The sequence below is a fragment of the Drosophila erecta genome, unplaced genomic scaffold (assembly GCF_003286155.1).
Source record: "Drosophila erecta strain 14021-0224.00,06,07 unplaced genomic scaffold, DereRS2 tig00000021-arrow-pilon, whole genome shotgun sequence".
Classification (NCBI taxonomy): Eukaryota; Metazoa; Arthropoda; class Insecta; order Diptera; family Drosophilidae; genus Drosophila; species Drosophila erecta.
In genome coordinates, this window is record NW_020825198.1 from 6,597,147 (window position 1) to 6,618,418 (window position 21,272).

At 41.2% G+C, this 21,272-nt stretch overlaps 2 protein-coding genes across 12 annotated transcripts in view; one reads left to right on the top strand and one right to left on the bottom strand.

Annotated features, from left to right (window-relative positions):
- The first annotated feature begins 2,781 nt into the window (after positions 1-2,781).
- Positions 2,782-3,504, top strand: LOC26526352 (E3 ubiquitin ligase complex SCF subunit scon-3). 2 transcript variants are annotated; one of them, XM_015158776.2, is made up of 2 exons: positions 2,782-3,357; positions 3,416-3,504. In XM_015158776.2, exon 1 carries the CDS (start codon positions 2,825-2,827, stop codon positions 3,266-3,268), a length of 444 nt encoding a protein of 147 aa, XP_015014262.1. In that variant the 5' UTR covers positions 2,782-2,824; the 3' UTR covers positions 3,269-3,357; positions 3,416-3,504. The 2 variants fall into 2 exon arrangements, with proteins under 2 accessions (XP_015014262.1, XP_026833107.1); XM_026977306.1 differs by having other exon boundaries at positions 3,419-3,504.
- Positions 3,505-5,276: 1,772 nt separating this feature from the next.
- The window catches only part of LOC6546210 (protein nutcracker), a 92,481-nt gene continuing 76,485 nt past the window's right edge, over positions 5,277-21,272 (bottom strand). For 5 of the 10 annotated variants that reach the window (XM_026977617.1, XM_026977616.1, XM_015157856.2 and 2 more), the window contains 7 exons: positions 12,260-12,490; positions 11,531-11,776; positions 10,842-11,208; positions 10,249-10,278; positions 7,397-7,749; positions 6,963-7,239; positions 6,006-6,136 (listed from right to left, as the gene is read on the bottom strand). In XM_026977617.1, the coding sequence (XP_026833418.1) occupies positions 6,121-6,136; positions 6,963-7,239; positions 7,397-7,749; positions 10,249-10,278; positions 10,842-11,208; positions 11,531-11,776; positions 12,260-12,490 (1,520 nt within the window). In that variant the 3' untranslated portion in view covers positions 6,006-6,120. Of the gene's footprint in view, positions 6,137-6,962; positions 7,240-7,396; positions 7,750-10,248; positions 10,279-10,841; positions 11,209-11,530; positions 11,777-12,259; positions 12,491-21,272 lie in introns of all 10 variants that reach the window. The other 5 variants (XM_015157861.2, XM_015157853.2, XM_026977618.1 and 2 more) reach the window with 4 other exon arrangements.

Genomic DNA, 21,272 nt, shown 5'->3' on the forward strand with positions numbered 1-21,272 from the left:
AAAGCATTGGCAGCCAAATGGCCAAGACGCTGGAACGAAAAACCATGTTGCAGCGGCGCAAAAACTGGCAAAAAACTATTGGCGACATTGCGAGGCGATTTAATGAAAAGCGCGGCCATTGGGAAATGAATTTTGAAATTATATAAAATGGCAAAAAAATTAGAAAACGAGGGGAAAAACAAATCAAAAACTGAAACGTTGAGAGGGAGTAAAAAGAAAATTAAAGTCACGGTTTCCAGCGTGTAAAGTGTGCTGATGTTGCTGTTGCTGTTGCACTGATGCTGCTGCTGCTGCTGCACTGCCGTTGCTGTTGTTGCATGTGCCAGCGACACTTGCAGCGGTGGCAACAGCAGCAGCAGCAGCAACAACAACAATCAGCCAAAACAGTAGAATGTAAATGTCTTTCTGGTCAGGATCGTTGTTGTTTTGTGGCCGCTACAGTTGGTGCCACAAAATCCAAATTGCTTGGCAGCCATCGACAAACAACAAACAAAAGCAACGGGCCAGCAACCTGCAACCTGCAAGTTGCTGCCTCATCAATTGATTAAATTTGCAACTGCGCACAGATCGTCGTCGATGCCTTTCACTTAACAGTGCACGATTTTTATTTATTTAGATTTAGATTTAATTTTGGCTCAGCGCGATGCCATCTCTCTCTCTCTCTCTCTCCAGTAATTTGTTCGCCAGGAAAAATGCCATTAAAATTGGTCATTAAACGAACATATTTGAATGGCATATAAATAGTTTATATGCCGAAGTGATTTCTCATATGTAATGCCTTTATTACCTTCAAACTCAGATTTACGGCAGAAAACGCATCCGAACGCAATTGAAATGTTTGGGGTAACACGGCGGGAAATCTACAAACAATAAGCATGTTTTGTTTTTGGCCAAAAATGGCCAGAGCATGGAGTTTGCGGCCAGGAGCATAGAGCCAGATAAAATCTATCCGGCATTTGTTGGCCGCCCGGCCACCAACAAAGTCGTCGCCATTGTTGGCAAACGGCAGTCAGGTGTTGCTTTTATTGTTTTACAATCACCACCAAGCCACCAAGAGCCAACAAAGGAGACAAGACAAGAGGAGCCTCCTCATCGATATTGGCCAACTTTCACAAACAAATCTCTGCGCAAAGTCGAGCCATAAAAGCCACAACACAATTCAAATAAAATGAAAATAGAATCAAATAAACTTTTCTCTGCCGGGCCGGCCGAACAAAAGGCCACAGTGAAAAATGTATACATATAAATAAGAAAAAAGAAAAAAAAAACCAAAAAAAAAATTAAAAACTAAAAGAAAAGAAAAACGGCAAGCTGTAAACTGCAAACTGCAAGTCGGGTCATAAAGAAAGCCCAGGGACAAACGGGCGACTTCCACGGAGTCGCGAACCTGGCCAACAGGCCAAATGCAAATTTCCTTCGCCCCACAAAAAAAAGCAACAAATAACGAAAAAAAGGCCAAAATGCAGGCAGACTGACCCAAAACAATGGACAGCAGTGTAAGGCGCATCGATGCCGAAGTGTTAGCTGATTGTCCAGATACGCGAGGATTGATAGTGCTCGAAAAACTGCTCCAGGACAACTGATAGGCCTGCTGGTATTTTCGTAAGGAACATATCTCTTCATTACCCTTCGATCGCTGGGTGTTTATGGGATTATTTCTGCCAGGCTTTCGTACTTTTGCTGGTTTTCCCACACACACGTGAGCCTGGCTAATTGGCTGTTGGAAAGCTGGCTGAGTCTTTCCGCCGTCTGCCCCATTTTAAGAACCTGCAACGTGCTCCCCCAACAGCAAGAACATCACCTCTAACTGCCCATCAAATAAATCAGCAGCAAGACGCACATGCAAACACGTCGGCTTCTACACTCGGCGAAAGACTAGTTCCCAAAGCACAAAAACTTCCAAAGGTTCGGGTAATGTAAGCAAGAAATGTAACAAGAAATGTTCAAGAAAGGTTGAACAAAATGTATAATGTAATGTATATATGAATAAATTCAAATCCCACATTAATTAAACAAAAAGTCCGCAGTGTAGTCATATTCCATCGGAGCATGCCGGCACCAGTTGACGGTGTCCAATTTGCTTTTTGGCCATCTCAGTTATCAGAGTGCGCGTTTTAATGAGTTCGAGTACGTTTTATGAGCGAAAAACTCTTGAGAAATCGGAGGAACCGCAACGCACCAAAGTGGAATGCACACAAAAATGTTAGAATCTCGCCGCGGCGATAAAACTTTCGCGAGCAAAGAGCTTCGGCTGAAAAAAAGGCCCAGGCACTCGACTCGAAAGATCTCCAGAGCTCATCATAATCAACTGGGATGGCGATGGCATGATGGTCTTACGATGATTGTGATTGGTGTCGCCTCAGCTGGGGCCCCTCACCTCCTCGTCTGGCTTCTAACCTGGCTTATTTTGAGTTTTTTTCCGGTCTGGCACGTACGCAGATGCCACGAGATGCAAAGATACTGAGATACACAAAACCAGCGGAGGTACGTGGCATGTGAAATATGTGCAGAACGGCTGGGGAAAACGCAGTGGAATTCATGAATGAATGCCATCTGTTTTGACTAAACGGAATATGAATGAAACGGGCAATATTCGCACAGGAGCTTAAGCGGATTTCCCGGATAATCTGTGGGAAATGGGAAAACAAATCGCTTCACAAAAGTAGACAAGCGGTTTACTAACAGTGGATGAAGCATATTTTTAGGCGGTCATCAAAGTTCAAAGATTTTTGTAGAATTTTTTCACGGTCTTTAAAGTTAAATCTCCGCGCTCAGCAGGCATAGAAAATTATTTATCGAACGCACCTTTCAGCACTCATAAAAAATGTCGATCTTTGCCCCGGAATCATATGCTGATATTCAACTTCAGACCAACGATGGAGTGATTCATACAGTGAACATTCACTGCGCTCTACAGATGTGCCCCGTGCGCAATCTGATAATGCTGGAGAGACAGAAAAATATGTACACGAATGATGTTATCCCTCTATCGAGAGTCGATGCCAAGAATCTGAGATTCATAATCAAGTGGTGGACATCAGTGCAGGATCTAAAAGAAAACATTGGGGCTCTGGGCAAAAAAAAACTTATACAATTGCTAACGGAGGAAAATGCCAGCCATGAGTTTCTATTGCAAATCATCCTTGCCGCAAACTATCTGCAGATGGAGGATTTGTTGCAGGCCACCACACACCTACTGGCAGATACTTTAAATGAATGCGAAAGTGTCGAGGAGATACGTAAAAAGTTTTTTGCTAGTGCAGACTAAAATCATTGATGCCTAATATCAATTCATCAGAATTAAGAAAATCGCATTCATAAAACTAGCCGGGTGTACAAAATTATATTCTTTTGTTTGTAAGTAACTTTAATGTTTATTTATTATGTTAATGTAATCTATCGCATTTTTCTGCAGCAGCAGAGACAGTGATGAAAATGACTATTGTAAAAAATGACCGTTCTAAAAATCTTACTTGTTTTGCTGAAATAAAGAGAGTATGTTTCCATCAATTGTATATGCGTTCATTAACTTTAAACAAAACCACTTTATAGTTTTGTAAGTAATTAAATCTTTATTAAATCTCAATTTGTCGGTGATTATTATTCATTATTTTTCTGTTTGTGTTCTCTGTGTTTTTTTTTTGCCAAAACTCTCGCTACACTTATTCCTCTACTGTACTTAACTGCTTTACGTTTCGCATTTTCAAATTTTCACAACTTTTCTGTGGTTTTCTTCTTGCTTCGGCCTGGGCCCAAAAACTCTTTCTCTTCATTCGCTCATGGTGTTCTTAATTATTGCTATAGATCTCTTGGTTTTATTCGTATTTATTTGTTGTTTCTGCAACTGCAGAACTTGGCAAAGATGTGTCGAAAAATAGGGAGTAGGAAGAACCAATGGCAGAAGAACGAAAACTGGTGGGGATCGAGGAGGAAAGGCCCTGCTGTAATACGAAAGTCTGTTCTAGATAGCTCGAATATGGCATACCGCGTATATCGCATGCATATTGCTCGGGGAGTTCGAAGGGGTCGAAACCGACGACGCCTCTGGCTCTTCTGCTCTAATTCTTGTGTATCGTACACTATAAATCGCTCCATAGAAAAAGTGTAAACTATGCTATCCCATATTGATAGAGTTGTATAGCTTCGGCTGCTTCATCTCATATAAATAGGTGTATACATAAATGAATATATACATATATATATTCGGCCTTTGTATAGTCATTAAATATGTATAATTTATTTATTCCGTTTTATATATATTTGTTTATATGTATATATGCAATTTATATTGCTTAACTTTGACAATGCAACGCTTTGAAGCAAGAGGCAGACATAGAGAGAGATTCAGATTCAGATTCGGATTGAAACGAAGGACTGCTATAGTTTCGATTCCGTGGATTATCCAAAACCGAAAACATTACAAGTCGCCTGCTGTTCGGTTTAGAAGTATTAAACTTGCAAAGGAAGCGCCACTTTATCAATAAACTAATGTCCACGGGCTTATCCCTTTATCGGGTGTATTCGAAATAAGTTGCTTGTTAATTTATATGCTGTGTCTGTATCTGTATCTTACTAAGTGTCCTTTGAAACGGAGTTCATTACGTTACGTTACGTTACGTTACGTTTTAGTTTAACTTTAGTTTAGTTTTACATTTACTTTACGTCTTTTAAGTTTAGATATTCACGAGCACGCGCGAGCATTTCAATTTGCATTTGCCTCAAAATTTACAATTTTCTGCTTTTGTTTTGTTGGTTTTGGTATTTGTGTTTCTTTTTTTTTTAGAAATTTTCCATATTTTCTTCTTGATTAAGTTTACTATGTGGAATGCTTGAGTAAAAGTTTCAGTTTCGCTTTTCCCTGCTCTTACAAAATAAATATTCTTCATGATGTTGTTCCTTCTGGTTCCGAACTCTGTACTCCGCCTCTAAAAAGTTTTAGGTTACGTGACTTAGGTCTTAAGTTGAAATTTTTTCTTCTACTTGTTCTCCTCACTAAAAAACTTCATTCTGGGTCCAACTTGCTTCAGTTTTTTTTTCCTGATATTTTGTTGCCATTTATTATTAGAGTTTTATATACGTTTGGGTATTTTTTACTACCCGTACCATTCTTTTTCAGCTTGAGCATTCTTTTGTCTGCATTTGGGTTTCCTTCCTATCTCTCCACGATAAGTTTTAGATTTGCAAATTTTCTTTGGCGATATGTATGTACATGTTTGAAGACAATCGAGAATGAAACTTAGGAAAACTCAGGCTAGATAAAAATGAAAACAACAAAATTATCTTTCGTAAACATGTCTTTCGAAAAATTAGAATTTATTTTCGTATTATCGCATATGTGGTAGTTCTAAGTTTAATGTGTTGTTTTTTGTTTACGTTTAAGCTTTTTACAATAATATAGGTATTTTAATTGTAAAACATAATATTTCGTTTAGAATTGTTTGTATTGTTGTATTTTTTTTTTTGTGTTGTTTAGTTGGCTTAATTCAAAAATTAAAAATTTATGGAAAGCAACAGTAAGTGTAAATTAATGCCTAAGCTTTAATTAATTTTTCTCAGCCATTTTTTCTTTAATGTAAATATTTAATCGAATATCATTTAGTGTTTCTCCTTGTTATTTAATCGTTTAATTTTTATATAATATAATACATAATTGCCTTGACTCAAAAAGCGACTTAACATTTCTACAAAAGACGAATTGATATTTTGATTTGCGTCGTGAAATTGGCATGAATATCGAAAGAAATTTATTTACACACAATTAACAAATAAAGAAGGTGAAACAAAGAACTTAAAATTAGAAAACCGAGCGGCACTCTCGCTATGATCAACAGAAATCTTAAATTATCAATTATGTTCTTGAATGTGGCCTTTCCATCTTCATTTTCGCTTTCTCATGTTTCCTCCTCTTTTTTTGTGATTTTTTATTTTTTGCATTTCTATGCTTGTTTTTTTTTTTTGTTTGTTTTTTTTTTTTTTTGCGTTGAAAGTTTCCCTCTTTTTTAGTTTTCTCGCTTAATTTTTTGCTTTTAAACATTTGTTGACAATTTTATGCTGCATGATATACAATTGCTGCTTCGGTTGCTGTTGTAATTTGCTGGAAAGTTGCTGCCATTGCAATCGTCATGGCCTATGGTATCTGCAAGAGAAAGTTTTGATTAGTTTTTGTTTTCAGCCCCGTCCTGGATATAGAATTAAATGCGACTGAAGTTTAAATGGCGTGTGGCAGGTCGCTTAGCTCTTTAAGCACAAAGTGCAACTGGCCATTGGCAGCGCACAAAATCCAAAAGCCATTACACACTTTCAACCGAACAAAACGCAAAGTAGAAAAGCAGCTGCAAAAACTGCAATGGAAATATAAATGGAAAAACGTTGCCGCCACCGAATCCTTTGTGACTGCATATCGCCAAAACACATTTGTAAGGGACTCGACTCGCTGACTGGTGGCCGAAACTGCACGTGACACTTCACTGGCCATTGGCATTGGCAATTTTTTGCTTGGCTCACTTTTTGGCCATTCGATTTGGCCGCAAGGACACGCCCGCTACATAATTCAGGGGCCTGTACACTCGACTGGTGTGTCTCAATTGCGAGATTGCTTTGGCCCCAGAACTTAGCCATCCACCCAGCCACAGATGACCTCACCCACCCACCACCCACGGGAGCAATTTGCAAAACCAGTTACACACAGAGCTTGTCCTTGGCCACCGAAGCGCGAAATACGCTGGCAAAGTCAATTACTCTACATCACGCAGTCTAATTATTTGGAATGGCTATTAAACTAATATGCGCATACATCAGTCGCATACTTTTTAAATTTGGAATAGCAATAAATCGTGAACAGCAATTAAATAGTCAAAGGGTTCTGGTGGGGTGCAATGCTATTTTCTAGTTTGCATTTGAATCCATTTCTGACACTCCTAAACTATTTGCCTACGAAATTCTAGCCGGATTTTAGTCCATACCTCGTCAAATGCCGACTGCCCTCGTGGACGGCCATTTCGGAGGACTTGAACTCGTTCAGCTCCTTGCGAATGGCGGCCTTGTCCTTTGGCGTCAGTCTTGTCCACGGCTTGTCCGCCCGCCGATCGTAGTCGTGGGCCTGCGTGACCTCGATGTAGTCGTTGAACCGGATGATCTTCTTCTCCTTCAGCTCCTCGACGGTCGGCCGAAAGCTGAGTTTGCGCAACAGATACGACTTCTTCTCCTCCTTCTGCTTCTTCTCCTCGGCGGGTGATTGAGCTGAACGGAAAAAAGCGGGTAACATTTAGTTAAATCAAATGAACAGAATCGAGCGAGGTGAATGTCAACTAAATTCAAATATGATCTGGATTGCCCGATTCAATTAATGGGAAATTCTTGAATTTAGTTTGGCCTTCAGCTACCACAGTCTATTCACTTTTCAAGATGTTGCGCTCGACCAGCTCCTCGGCCGTGGGTCGCATGGACAGCCGGCGGATGAGGCGTGCTCCGATCGCCTCCTTGGACTCCTTGAGCTCGTTGTCATTGACCTGGTGCAGGATGTTGCGGTTGATCAGGTCCTGCTTGTCCGGCCGGAGCTGCAGCTTCAGGGACAGCGACTCCTTGCGGGCCAGTTTGGCCAGCCGGGTGTTGTCGTTGTCCTCGTCCCTGTAGACGATATGGCCATCACTCTCGTCACTATCGCTGCTGCTTTCGCGTATCACAAAGGGCCGGGCGTTCTCCTTGTTCTCCACGGTGCACGGCAATTGGATGTTGAACATTTGCTGCCTGCTGTGGGTTAAGCATCAAAGGAGGCGTCACATTAGGGCACATTGGAATTATGTCACTGGCATTCGCATTAAACACTACAAACAGACATCACATCGCTCACAACACAGCCACAAACAGTAACTACTGGCAACTACATAACAACCCATGCATTTCAGTCCCTTCTCCTCTGAGTCCGCTCCCTCCTCCTTTGTCGCAATCTTGGCCAGGCAATCTGCCAGATTTAGCCAGCTTCTGGCACTCACATGTGCATAAATATCCGTGCATGTGTTAAATTTATTCATCCACGTGCACACAGCCACACAGCACTAGGTCTATCTCTATCTCTATCTCTATCATCTGGCTCTGTCTACAGTGGCACGCGAAATAGTAGCAGTAATAAACACATTTTAAGTGCCTGTTTTGCATACTTAATCGCACTTAATAAATTGCATTTATTAGTGTGCTATTTTTAATTATAAATGAAATGATTTGAATATAAAGCCCATTATCTTTTCGGCTCATTTACATTCACGAGATTACATCGCTCCTATTATTGTAAGCACAATTGTAACTGGCCTATCTGTTTCCATTTCTTTAAGTTTTGTCACCAAGCCGAGAAAAAAAGGGGAAATGTTTTTTCCACCTCTTTATTTTCCATTGCTGCTGCGGCAGTTTCATTTCTTTTATATCCTCTTTTTTTTGCAAACGGCAAACGGCACGTGGAGTGCACATCTGGCAACCCACACCCATGAAAATGATATGCAAAACACATGCATATATGTACGTACGATGCTCATGTGTTTGACTTTTTACTTAAAGCTGTCGGGGTTTTAGAAGGTTTGGAAAACCCGCCTCGAATGCCATATCCTGTTGGCTGCTTCCGCCGCGCTTTTGGGGCGTTAATGCAAAACACGATTGGATAAAAACTGAACAAAGCCTGGTGTTTCGTGGCACAGACTGTGGGGTCCACGCGGCGTATGAGTGACGCAGGACGCGTTCCCTGGGGCACGAAGCACCACATTGTGCATAGTTTCCTAGCAACTGTCTCCGAGGAAGTCGACTGAGAGTGCCACACAGGAAGCCTCTATCTCTTCCGAAGATTATAACTTTTTTACACAGTGGAAGTAGCTTTAGCTTATTTCTGATCACTATACTTTTGGTATTTTTGAGTACAATTTTGTAGCTAAAGTTGTTCTATATTTTGAACAGTACAATTTAGAGGTATTCTCTTTTAGAGGCCTTTCAGCCGACCATACATCCTCTACAAAGGCACACATTTCTTTCCTGACATATCTCCGTCACATTTCGTGCGATTTAGCCTCCATCAAACTGGATTCATAGTGCCACATACCCATAAATTCAACTCGCTTCCCATTTTCCGATAGAAAGATAGATGTACAGATGGTTAGATATTGGAGGGCGCACAACAAGAAAACGCTTTTTACCAGGCACGTTTTGCCAAGCCTCAGTTTCGTTTTCGCCGCGCTGTGAAGTTTCTTTTTTCATTTTTTATTCCCTTTTATTTGATTTTTGTGCGTTATAAAGTGCAGGAATTGTTGGCCATATCCGTCATGTGAAACGATGGAAGCACTTGAGTGAGGCCTGTCTGTGTCCTGCACTCAATTTGAATTTCAATTTGGAAGCACTGGCTACTCTGCACAGTCTGTCTTTCAACACACTTGAAGTTTTTATATGGCCTCTGGAAAAATTAAAGGCAAAGTTTGCCTAATGAAACAAAAAAAAAAAAACTTGAACTACACACCGCCGGAAAACTCATTTCCTTCTAAGGTTCCCTTCTCTGTGCATTTCCTGCTTTGCATATTTCGAATGTGGGAAATATCAAATTAAAACTGGGAGGGCAAATTGTAATTTGAAACAAATTCCTGCTTGAAATGAAACATGCAGGACTCAGAGGAAAATACAGACAGCCGTACCAAAAAGAAACGAAAAAGCAAGTTTTACCAAAGAAGAACACACACACATACACGCAGCCACACAGATACAAAGGATATGGAGAGGACTCGAGTGCTGGTGTTGTTGTGGCGGAAAAATGAAAGAAAAAACTCATAAGAGGCAAACAACGAAAATCGCAGCAAAAAGTTAGTAATTTAATAAGAGTACGAATGTGTGGGTGATTGTTCCAGTTTGTGTGTTTGCAAGAGAACTACCAGTGTTGTAAAGTAGTAAAACTTTCACTTTTTATTTGCCCAAAAATAAAACAAAAACTTGTTCCAAAATATGGGGAGCTGAGTGTTAGAGTACAGCAAAGTGCAAGGATACAATGAGAGCAGTTTTTGTTTTTGTGGGGGAATTGTATTATTTTTCAAAAGGGCGTGTGGAAAGTGTTATACAACAGAGTGTGGGAGTAGGTGTTATATAACAACATTTAAAACATTTAGAAAGAGAGGGAGAAGAGTGACAGAGAAATGTAGCGCCATATGTGGGGGTGCACTAAAAGCATTTTTTGTTTTGGGATTTCATGATTTTCACATTACAAATAAATTAGCTAAAATTGTTTACCATAGTCTAATCCGTGGTCGTAGTATTGGCCTGATATTTCGTTACATATTTTGTTGTTTTAGTCGAGATAGTAGTAGTAGTAGTAGATATAGAAGTGGAGGGGGTTTGTTGTTGATCGACACGCACACACAAACGAATCGAATCGAATCGAAATTGTATATGAAATAGAACAAACATAGGTTTTCAGGGGCAGTCGGGGAAGGAGAAGAGAACAAATTGTTTTGTTATAGAAAATAGTTCGAGTAACAATAAAAACATAACAAGTACAAAAAGGTCGTGGGGGATACTATCTTTTGGTGAGCTTTTCTTCGTTTCATAGTTTACAGTAGGCAAAAAGTTGTGATTGTACTACAGAGACAAACCAAACTCTCTGTGGGCAGTTGAACAAACTTTAGTTGGGTGTTTGAATAAAAAACTACCAAAAAACGTGGGGAATTCGAGGGCGGTTAAGGTCGTAACGGGTCAACGGGGATTTAAGTAAAATGTTTTTAAATTATTCTACTTATAAGGGCAATTACGCTATTAATGCCTTCCCAAGGGACATGTTCTTGGTTCGGCGCATAAATAGCGCATTCTGCCAGTTTAGTACTCACTTGAGCGAATAGTTGTTGCCCGCCGCATCCTGGCGAACGACCAGCGGTCGTTGGTTGGCGGATTGCTGGGCCGCTGCGGCGGCAGCTGCCGCCATCGAGCCAATACCGCCATTGCTGTTGGCCATGGCCGCCGCCGTTGCCGCGCTGCCCGCTCCATGTTCCTGGGTGGGCGTGACCGGCGTGGAGGCGGAGGCGGGCTGCATGCCGCCCTTCTTCTTCAGCGCCGACTTGAGAGGAACTGCATTTGGTTTGGGCTCTTTGGCTGGAATTTCCTCGACGCGCTGCGTGTCCATCATGCGCACATGGTTGCCACCATACGGGGCGTACTCGTCGTCCGAGTCGAGCTCATCCTGATCGGGATCGTTATCTGTGTGCGGAGAAAGTTTCCAGTTACTAAGGGCTGCATGTGAGATTTCGATGAAATTGGGCCTTGGGTCGGGAGAGTTGGAGGGGGGCTAGCTAGTGGGGTGTTGACATCAACTTGATTGCAAGCCAAATTAATACTCGAAAAACAAGACATATCACTTGTATAGTTCTTAAAACTGAACATTCTTATATCAACTTCATTTCAACCTCCCCAACTAGCATACATTATGAAGTGCGCGTTTTTGTTAATGAGCTGAGGGTGGGTTAATCTAGAGGGTGGGGATTTTAGGGCGAGGTTTGGTTCGGGTAGGGGCGGGAATTACCATCGTAGTCGTAGTCCTGCTGATAATCCTGATCGTTGACGGCGCCTGGCCCGTGCGGTCGTCCTGCGATGAGCGTGGGACTTGGAGTGGAGAACATCGGAGGCGGTGGGATCGGTCCGATCTCCGACAGCGGAATCGGCGGCTCCGGCAGTTCGCTGAGCATTACGCCCGGCGGCAGTTTGCCACCCGGATAGGGCGGCGGAGTGCTGCCCGGCGGACCACCCACCATTTTTCCATCCTCGCCATCTGATTAAGATCAATTAAAACATTGGTTCGCAATCGCATTCGAAATTTTGAATTGTTTTTGCGGTTCAGTGGAGAGAGGAGAGGAAGTAGAGTAGATAGCATAGATGGATAGATATAGAAAGAAAGTCAGAATAGAAAGTGAGTGAGCAGCTCTTCCTCGAGTCTAGCCAATGTGTCTGTGAAAGTGTGCATGTGTGCGTGGGTGAGTGACTGTTTAGGTGTGTGCGTGGTGGCCAAGTGTGGGTGAAGTAGGCGATAGAGCAAAGGAAATCTGGCTTATAAGCCGAGAAGCAAGTTTTTCAATTAACAAATTATGTGAAATCATCTAAAATACTTGTAGTTATAGAGGAGCTTTGCGCTTCGGTACAATATGTAATCATTATAAAAATAGCGGTCTTCAAATTCCTTTGCCCTTTTCCACCCGATGCCTTATTATCTAATGGCTTGAAAAGCACTTTCCAAGGATACTTCTGCTGCACTTACACATGTGCTCGTTGTGGTAGCAGATGTTGACCCCGCGACGGGTCAGCTTATTGGCGCCGGCGAGCGTGTTGGGCCGCTCCATCTTGCCACTCCCATCGACCTGGTGATGGCCACCGCCTCCGGGTGGCGGCAGCATCGAGCCCTGGCAGGTGGGCTGCTCGATGTTGGGCGTGGATATTGTGCCATTGCCTCCGTGTTGTTGTTGTGCATCAGTCTTGTCTTTTCTTGGTTCTGCAACAAAACAAGATAAGAGAGAGTTCCAGATGAGTCAGGGGCAAACTAATTTATGGCTTAAAGTAGCCCACAGCATCCACGTGGCAGCTGATACAGGTATGCATGCATGTGCACTTGACAAGCTTTTACTTTAATTGTCGTGTGTGCTGGTCAGAGGCTTTTGGTCCTGGGGTCTCCGCTTGGCGGTGAGTCCTTTGGCCAGTCGGAAAATTGCCTGGCGGGCAGCTGCCCCGTGCAACCACTTCACTGGCCACAAAGCTCTCTTCTGCACCGAGGGATAATGTGCAGCATTCGTGTTCGTCCCTTTGATTTTCTCAAATACATATTCACTTCATATATATTCACAGCAATATTGGAAAATAGCCGCTTTTCTCCCAGTGCACACATGTCCCTGCACTCCTTTTCTCGCTTCTGTTCACTTTCCCCGTCCTCGAGAGTAGTATTTTTAATTGTTGTTAAAGGCTTAAGCGTTGCCAACTCTGCTGGGTCGAACTGTGGCAAGGACTTTGGTCCTTCCCCGGCAGACATGGCGGATGCGCATTATTTCCTCGTTAAATTTAAGTGAAAGGTAACGAGAAAAGAGATTTATGTGAGCAAAACAGGCCTCAAAGCGACCGGATATTGCCCGAGTCCCATGTTTCTCGTAGCACTTTATTTATAGAAATTATCCCACCACAAGAACCGAGGAAAATATCTTATTTTCGTACTATTAGCGAAAAGATCACGCAATTAAAATTCCAACCCTAATAGACACCTAAAGGAGATCGCTTACAGAAGCAATTAAAGAGAAATTCCAAATCCATTTCGCTGATCGGTTGACAGACAGCCAAAAAAGAGCCGTCCCAAAATCCTGCGCAATTCCCACACAAACAAATATTTATGGTCTAAACAGTGATGAAAATATCGCTCACACGGCCATCACACGATTAATTGGCGGTTCAGACTAGCAAATTAATTCACATTTTTCAACAAGTTGCGTGGCATAAACAAACCGCAGCAGTGAATAATCCATTTCATATTGAATGCAAATGTGCAACGAAAAATTCAGATTGCATACCAGCTGGGTTAATCGCATGCAAATAAATATCAAAGCGACTGTAAATACGCAGCACAAATTTCATGGGGGCGGAAATACTATATGCTCCATACAGGAGGCGTGGCAATCGTCAGCACCTCGGCAAACTATTCGAAACAGATACGAATTCCGCTGGCAAATTGCCAACCTTCGAAAGACTTGACGTGTTTGCCTAAATATGTTTTTAAACAAAGAGTATTTTTCTCGTTTCGTTTTTTGTTTGACGCGCTGAAGTAATGAAATTATATTTCGCATCAAGTTCAAAACAGTCAGAGCAGAATGAAAAGTAAAAATCTGATGGCTGTCTGCAGAAAAACCGCAAAAGAAAATTCCTTGACTTTGACATAGGTGAAAGCCACTAAACGATCCATTATTTAATTGCAAATATCATTATTGGGCAAAGAGATTTAAATATTTTATTTGAATGCATAGAATTTGAAGCCTGTCAAAAGCAGACTGCTGATGAAATAGCCTTGACTTTGACATAGGTGAAAATGTTGTATATTGCCCACTAAATAAAGCGGTAATTTATACAAATGTTAAACTAATATAAGCAAAATGAAACCAATTAAAATTCAGTATCAATTATGCAAATTGAGATAAAATGTTCTGGCTCTCGGTCATTTATCAATTAGAGCTGACAGCCTGAAATTCAAACACAAACTGAGGGTCTTAAATTAGCTGGATATCTTTTGGATTTATATCTGATGAAAACACACCCACACACCTTGTTTCTACACAAAAAGAAATCGAAATCACGAGGATATGGTTCAAAATACATTCATTTCTCGGGTTGAAAATTACTATTTGGAATCCCAAAGATTGACTCACTTTCCGATAACATTTACTACATTTGAGATATTTTAGAAAATTCTCTTTTAATTTATTTTACAGTGCATGGACCTTTGTATCCACAGCTGTCCTGTGAAATCATTCGGGAAAAGACATCAAGTAAAGTTTTCCTCGAGAGATTTTCTCTCGTTCTCCATTTCCCACTTTCATCCTTGTATTTTCTCCATATCAGTACATCTCTGGTTCTCCCTGTCCGAGGAACAATGTGCACACTAATGACATTAATTAGGCAGAAAGTTTGGCCTCTAATTAGCAAACACACACACAAACAGACGAACACGATGCGGCCAAACACAAACATGGCCAAAATCATTATCGCCAGATCCCCGCCTCCAACTTCCCAACACTTGAAACAAAACTCTAATCAATTACCCCAAGTCTCGCCCACAATTACAATTGAAGAAAATTTTGGGAAAGGTTCAAACAGCAGACAGTCGCTTTTAGGTAATTAATGCATAAAGTGTTGCCTTAATTTCAGACGAGTTAACATTTCGCTTACATTATTCCTTACATTGTTAATTATTTAAAAATCATGTCAAGTGCGGTTCTCGAAAACATTTCAAAGGGCAACTCCCCACGTTCAAGTTAATTAAAGTTTGCCTGCCGCAATATGATTTCCTCGCACGCAGCAAACAAAGTTTATGTTTGTGTGGGCGACACGGTGACGTCACGCGGGATTTGGATTCATGTTAAACGTAATGCCGAGATTTATTTATAATTCAGTCCACCCTACGTGAAAATCGACGGAAAAAATACAGACAGTGAAGCATTCGTTATGCAGCCGCCAACTAATTGCGCGGCCACCCATACAATCGCATAAGAGCAGATGCACAGGGAGAAATTAACCAGTTGAAACATTATTTGAATCAAATTTCGTAAATATTTACCAATACATGCAACATCAATTATTCAATCGGTCCAATTGAATTAAAACCTATTTTGAGTGCATTCCGCTTACATTCGTTGCGAAACCTGTTTTTAAGAGTGCCTGTTTTTTGCTCCCACTCAACAAATCAACGCGGAAAGGGGCAGAAAGCTGGGAAGGGGAAGTCGAGGGCCCACTGTGACTGCAGGCAATGTGTGGATATTTGATAAATAAGCAATGAGCATTGTGTATTTGCGGCGGCAAGTGGAGAGGGGAGGGAAAGTAACCCTGGGAATGCTGCAAAAAAGCCACACTCAACAAATTTTCATTGCTCTTTTTCAGTTTTAGCATGTCAGACGACAGAGTTTGCGAACATTTGGGGAATACACGAGTACATGTAAGTCGGGGAACGATCGGATGATGAGTGCCAGAGATATGTGGGCATCCTTTGGAGATTGACAGGCCCAGGGAAAGCTTGACGTCACAACGAAATTACATTACTCATACGCCATGTGCCCATGAGCCGCAGGAGCCGCAGGAGCCGCAGCAGCAGAAGGAGCAGAAGGAGCAGCTGTGGGGGGTTTGGAATGGGTTTGGAATATTAGGCAACAACACGTGCATTTGACTTAACCCTGGGTGGAAAATTTATATGCCACACTCCGAAAAACGGAATCGTGGCCTCCAAAACTGCTCGAATTCCAAAACTGCATCACGTATACGCCCCGTGCTGCATGGCAAACAACTTGGCAATTATAAGTCTCAGAATCTCGGAATCTCACACCCCCGCCCATTTGCAGCGGCTGTGCAGGCATTAAATCAACACTGTGTCACAATTCATTAAATTTAATTAATGCACCCACCTCGCTCTCGTTAGTTCAATGCGACCCAGAGCAAAGAAAGAGTGATTTGTATTCATATGGTCATATCTACAGAAGTATCAAGCAGAGAAAAGCATTTAAAGCAAATCTATGCATATTTTTCTTTTTTAATCTTCTTAAAGTCTTGTTAATTTATTTGGAATTCCATGTACAAATTCTATAGCTCAGTGCTATGTAAATACTGAGTACTATATTAAATATTTCGTTACAATATTTTGTATCTTTCAAAAGTAAATAACTTATTGCATGCAGGGAGTTTGCAATATTACACACATTTCCATCATGTCGTAGGAAAATTCCCCTATCATTTTGTGTTTTTGACATGTAAAGCTCCTTTGCAAGTACTCTTGTGCCTGTTAACTCGTGGCAATTCACCATTTTCTATTTGGCATTCGTCTTTTCACAGTTTTTCGTGTTTGTCGAAGCGAAAAACATTTTCCACTCGAACAAGTGCACTTGACAATGGCAAATTTTATTGAATGTAAAGCAGCAGACTGCGAAAAAGGGTTGGCCGGAAATACCTCTAAGAAAAATTGTGAAGTTGAGCAAATAAACTATATCAAATTGGGGTTGAATAGCCCCTTTTGATTTTATTTATGCCCTTTCACCTTGCCTAAGCTGTTGCTTCGCAGCTAAGTACACATATACAGACTTCCATTAGCTGGCGCATAAATTCGGGGCACTTAAGCCACATTTCACCCGAAAGTAGCTGAACTTTGGCCTTTTCACCGCTGTTTACTTTCAATATTCTACTTGGAGAGTGGAGGACTGAAAAAAATAAAGAAATACCCAGCATACCAAAGCATTACACCCCGCGGTCGACGACGACACATTGGCCCACAATTCGTTGGCCGAGATTGAAATGCGTTTGGCATTTAACAGGTTAATGCAAAAATAAACACATCAAACAGCAGGCTGAAAGGCGCGCAGCTAAAATACCTGAGCGAACAGAACAATTAAAAGTTTTACGATCCAAAGTAAACAAAACAATGCAGCAGCGCCAAATTAAAAGGCGATTAAAAATAAATTAAGTTTACCCCGGCAATTGTTATAAGCCAAATGGCAAACGCAGCGGGACGAGATGTAACATTTAAGTTGAATAATGTTTGAGTTTTTCACTTTTGCACCACAGCACAACAGCACCACCCACCCAGAAAATTCCTTACCTACCATTGAAATGTACACAAAGGTGAAGGTCGAATGCCGCAAAAACATAACCATCAGTCCATCCGGATTTTTGGGCCACGAGAAGCAATTCCTTACATTTTTTTCGCTTCCCCATTAACAAAATTTCTTTGCCAAAGATTTGTCATAGCAATGAAAATAATGAAATAAAATTCGGAGGTGACGATTGATGGTCAATTCAAGTGGGTGGAAGCCGACAAAATGCTATCGGCTTTAGCGGATGCTTAAGAACAGGCAAATCTATTTATTTTCATTGAATAAATTCGTTTATATATAGAACTGTTTATTTGTATTCTTGCGATCAGCGGCTGCTGTTGAAAATACTATTATTTGCTTTAAATGCTATTAGAATGCTATGTTGCGTAATATTTTATGATTTTTAAAATTGCACATCAGTTTGCACAACTTGTTCCCATTTAAGCATTTAGAAAATTTCCAATTAAAAGTTAAGTTTTTGTGCAAGTGGAAAGCAAAGTCAGTGGTATATTCCAATTAAATGGAATACCCGTTTCTCGATGAGCACTTTTGCGCCCAGCCCAATCTCTAATTGGAATTCTGTGTTTTCTCACCCACAATTTCTCCGCTTTCTCCGCCGCTTTATGCCATTTGGCGTTGCCTACTTTTCTGGGCGCATCTATAAAATTTACACCGCAGTGCCGCGCGTGTGTGTGGGCTGGAAAAGTGGGCGTGGCCATATAGGCGAAGGGACTGCTGTCCATGTGTCGAGTGTGCGGCTCGTAAAGTTTCCGATTTTTCCCCGCACTTGTTGTACCCAGTCTTTGATTATGTTGGAAAACCGCAGTTCAAGTTGAACCGCCGACCTTTCCCCATTTGCAGTTTCGAACTTGGTTCACCAACTTTGGCATAACTTTTTGTCCGACTCGATTCTCGTTTCTGACTCGCACGTTGTTGATTTTTATTTTTATGGCATTATTTTGTTCTCTCGACCAATTCCTTATGCGGGCTGCGCTGTCGAAACGGTTTTTCATCAACTTTTGGGTGGATTTTCCTTGCTTTTCCTTGGCCTTCCCCTTCCTCGGTTTGTCGGGGTCGTTTCCAAGTTCCGAGTTCAAGAAAAATTAAATGTTATTTATGCTTTCTCGTTTTGTTACCAGCCTCATTTTTTACGATATGCAACAATTTCTTCTTCGAGGCCCCGTAAATCAGGCAAAGAGAGAGATTTACGCACCTTCCAGCGTCCGACCTTTTTAAATGAATTTATTTAATACTCTCTAGGCTCTCCGATGCTCATTTGTTTTCATTTTTATACACGATATTTATTTTTATTTCTCTCCCTGCATAGCTGAGTGCTGATTTCATCTATCGAATTAAGAAAGTATCAGCTAAAATTTTGTTGCTGCCGCCTCATAAATCTGTTGCGTTATATAGTCCACATGCTTATATATTCCGTTCCGATTGAAAAATAAAAATTCGCCCCACACAATGTATAGGAATTTAAATGCGACAATGCGACATTAATTTCTGGGCACCATTAAACAAAACACCAGCGACAAGTTCTCTCGGCCAAATCAAAGAAAATAGGATATAGGATAGCGAACTGAACTGCAGCGAGCGTCAACTGTCATTAAGTCTTAATGTATAACCATCATCATCATTTGCGTCTCAGCTGAAGAACATTTGACACTTGCTTGTCAAGCGTGGGCCAAACTCAATTAAGTGATTTTCTTTGATAAATTATTTCACATATTTCAAGAACCAAAAGAGGTTTCTATGCTCGTTACCAAGCAAAAATACATATACATGTTTATTTTTTACCTAGAGAGACAATGCTCAAAAAGGCCGGAATGTAACAATAGCCTACTATTTTATATCAAACATCGGCAAGAAGATGTGCGTCAGCACCCAAATACAAAATCAACTTGTAGCTTGTCAAAGTGACACCTTTTAAAGTTGATTCATTAATCAAGTACAGCTGCTTGAACCGAACCCTAAGAGGTTTTCCCAGATTTACCTAGCAAATAACCGGGATTACACACTCAACTCGACACAATCACCTGTCATAGGTCGACCACCTCCAAGCCAGAACACTTCCATCAAAGAAAACTTCTAGACAAGGACCAAGTCGTCTTAACAAGTGCGCAAAGAAGATGGTAGAAAAATATGGCAGCACTAAAAGGGGAAACTCATCAAATTGGATTTGTTGTCTGGGGTAACCAATCCACGGATGTCTGCCATTCATTTTAGCCGATTTCTGGAATGCTTAGACTAGGGTTTAAATTTAATGAAAGCCCCTAAACGGCTAAGGGAAAAGGGCTAAGACGGGGTAAAAACCAAGAGAACGGGCCACGGTTGGGGTAAACTAGGCACATTAACGAGCTAGCTGGCAATGGAAGGAGCCCAAGGGCTTAAATGCTTGTTCTAGGTCTTTTGCACTCTTTTTGGCAAGAGGTTTTGCTGGTTTTGGGAGAGGTTACGGGGTTGCACGGACACGTGGTGCTAGCCGAGTAACAGTAAACGTCACTTTAACACTGCCAAACGAGTTTCCATGGCCCAGGGCCATATTTGCGGACTAAACTCGAGCCCGCACTCGCAGGCAAACAGCCCCCAAAAGCTTTTCACACCCAATTGCTGGAACAACAAAATAACACACAGCCTCAGCTGCTGCAGGAAAAATGCTTAGCCCGGCCACGAAAAGCCCCCCAAATGTGTGTGTGTGTCTGTCTATGTCTCCGTCTCCTTTTTGCCTTACTTCTCCGTCCCTCTCGGAAAACTCACCAATATGAGTTTTCCCGGCGTGTGTTTGTGTTTCGTACGTGCTTTGAGCTATTTTTTGTTATGTTTAACGCATACTCCGAATTATGATTACATTCTCCGCTCGGAAAGACAATCTCGTGTGCTAGGAGCCATCAGCTACAGTCGAGATTCTATGAATAGCGTCACCGGAAATTGCACAAATTATTATTATTATTTATAATTATAATTATAATTATTATATAATTATAATTATTATTATAATTATTATTTGAAAAATCAAGCTATTATGGAAAAAATTTCATTAAATATAATCGTATTAAACATGGTCATTAGGGCTCCCAAAACTAAAAACTCAATTTAGTCAGCCCCAACTATACCTATTTTTCCACACTCCTTATCGAAATTGAGCAGACAAATTGCTTGCTTTAGACAAGCTTCCCAACTCAATAAGCCTTGTTCTACGTATTTCAACGATTTAGGTAGGTTATTTCATTTCACAGTTTTCCGTTCCAAGGTAACAAGTTTTCCAAAGAATTCCACTTATGGCAAGATTTCTGTTCGTCTATTGTTCCCCATCCTATAAGCTCTAAATATGATTAAGGGCGTTGGCTTCAATCAATAGCCGAAGGTCACAGGAGGAGCTCACGCTCAGTTTCTCCCTTTTTATTTATTGTAGAGCCAGAATATCACACGAAAAATATGATAAGAGCCTCGTTGGGCACATTAATCATACGCCATGTGTTGCGCCTGTCGCAGAGCAATTAGTTTCAGCATTTACCGCCTGAATTATGCATAGGATCGTTCTGCCCTACGGACTTTAGATATATATACACCGTGGCATCTTGGACAGTAAATTGCTTTAATTGACAGCGGAAGTGCCCCGAATAAAACATTTTGGCGGCAGGCGTTAGGGTCTTGCAATAAATTAGCCATCACTTTTGGCCAAAAACAGCAGCGGATGCCGTCAAGGTCATCATTATGGTGGTGATTTCTTGTTTGTTTTGCTTTCTTTTATTTTCTTGTTTGGACGTGGCTAAAAAAGAAATCTGTTGACAAGAACTTGAGCGGCATTTTCGGCAAAACGACATAATTAAAAAGAAATAATTTACTACCATTTCCTCTGCTGCCACTTTCACTGGCGAAAGTGAAAGTAATAAACATAAATTAAAGCTCCGGGCAGGCCAAGGATTTCCAATTCTCTAGGGCAAG

Excerpts from the sequence above, each read along its gene's own strand:
- LOC26526352 (XM_015158776.2), top strand. The coding sequence starts at position 2,825 with ATGTCGATCTTTGCCCCGGAATCATATGCTGATATTCAACTTCAGACC.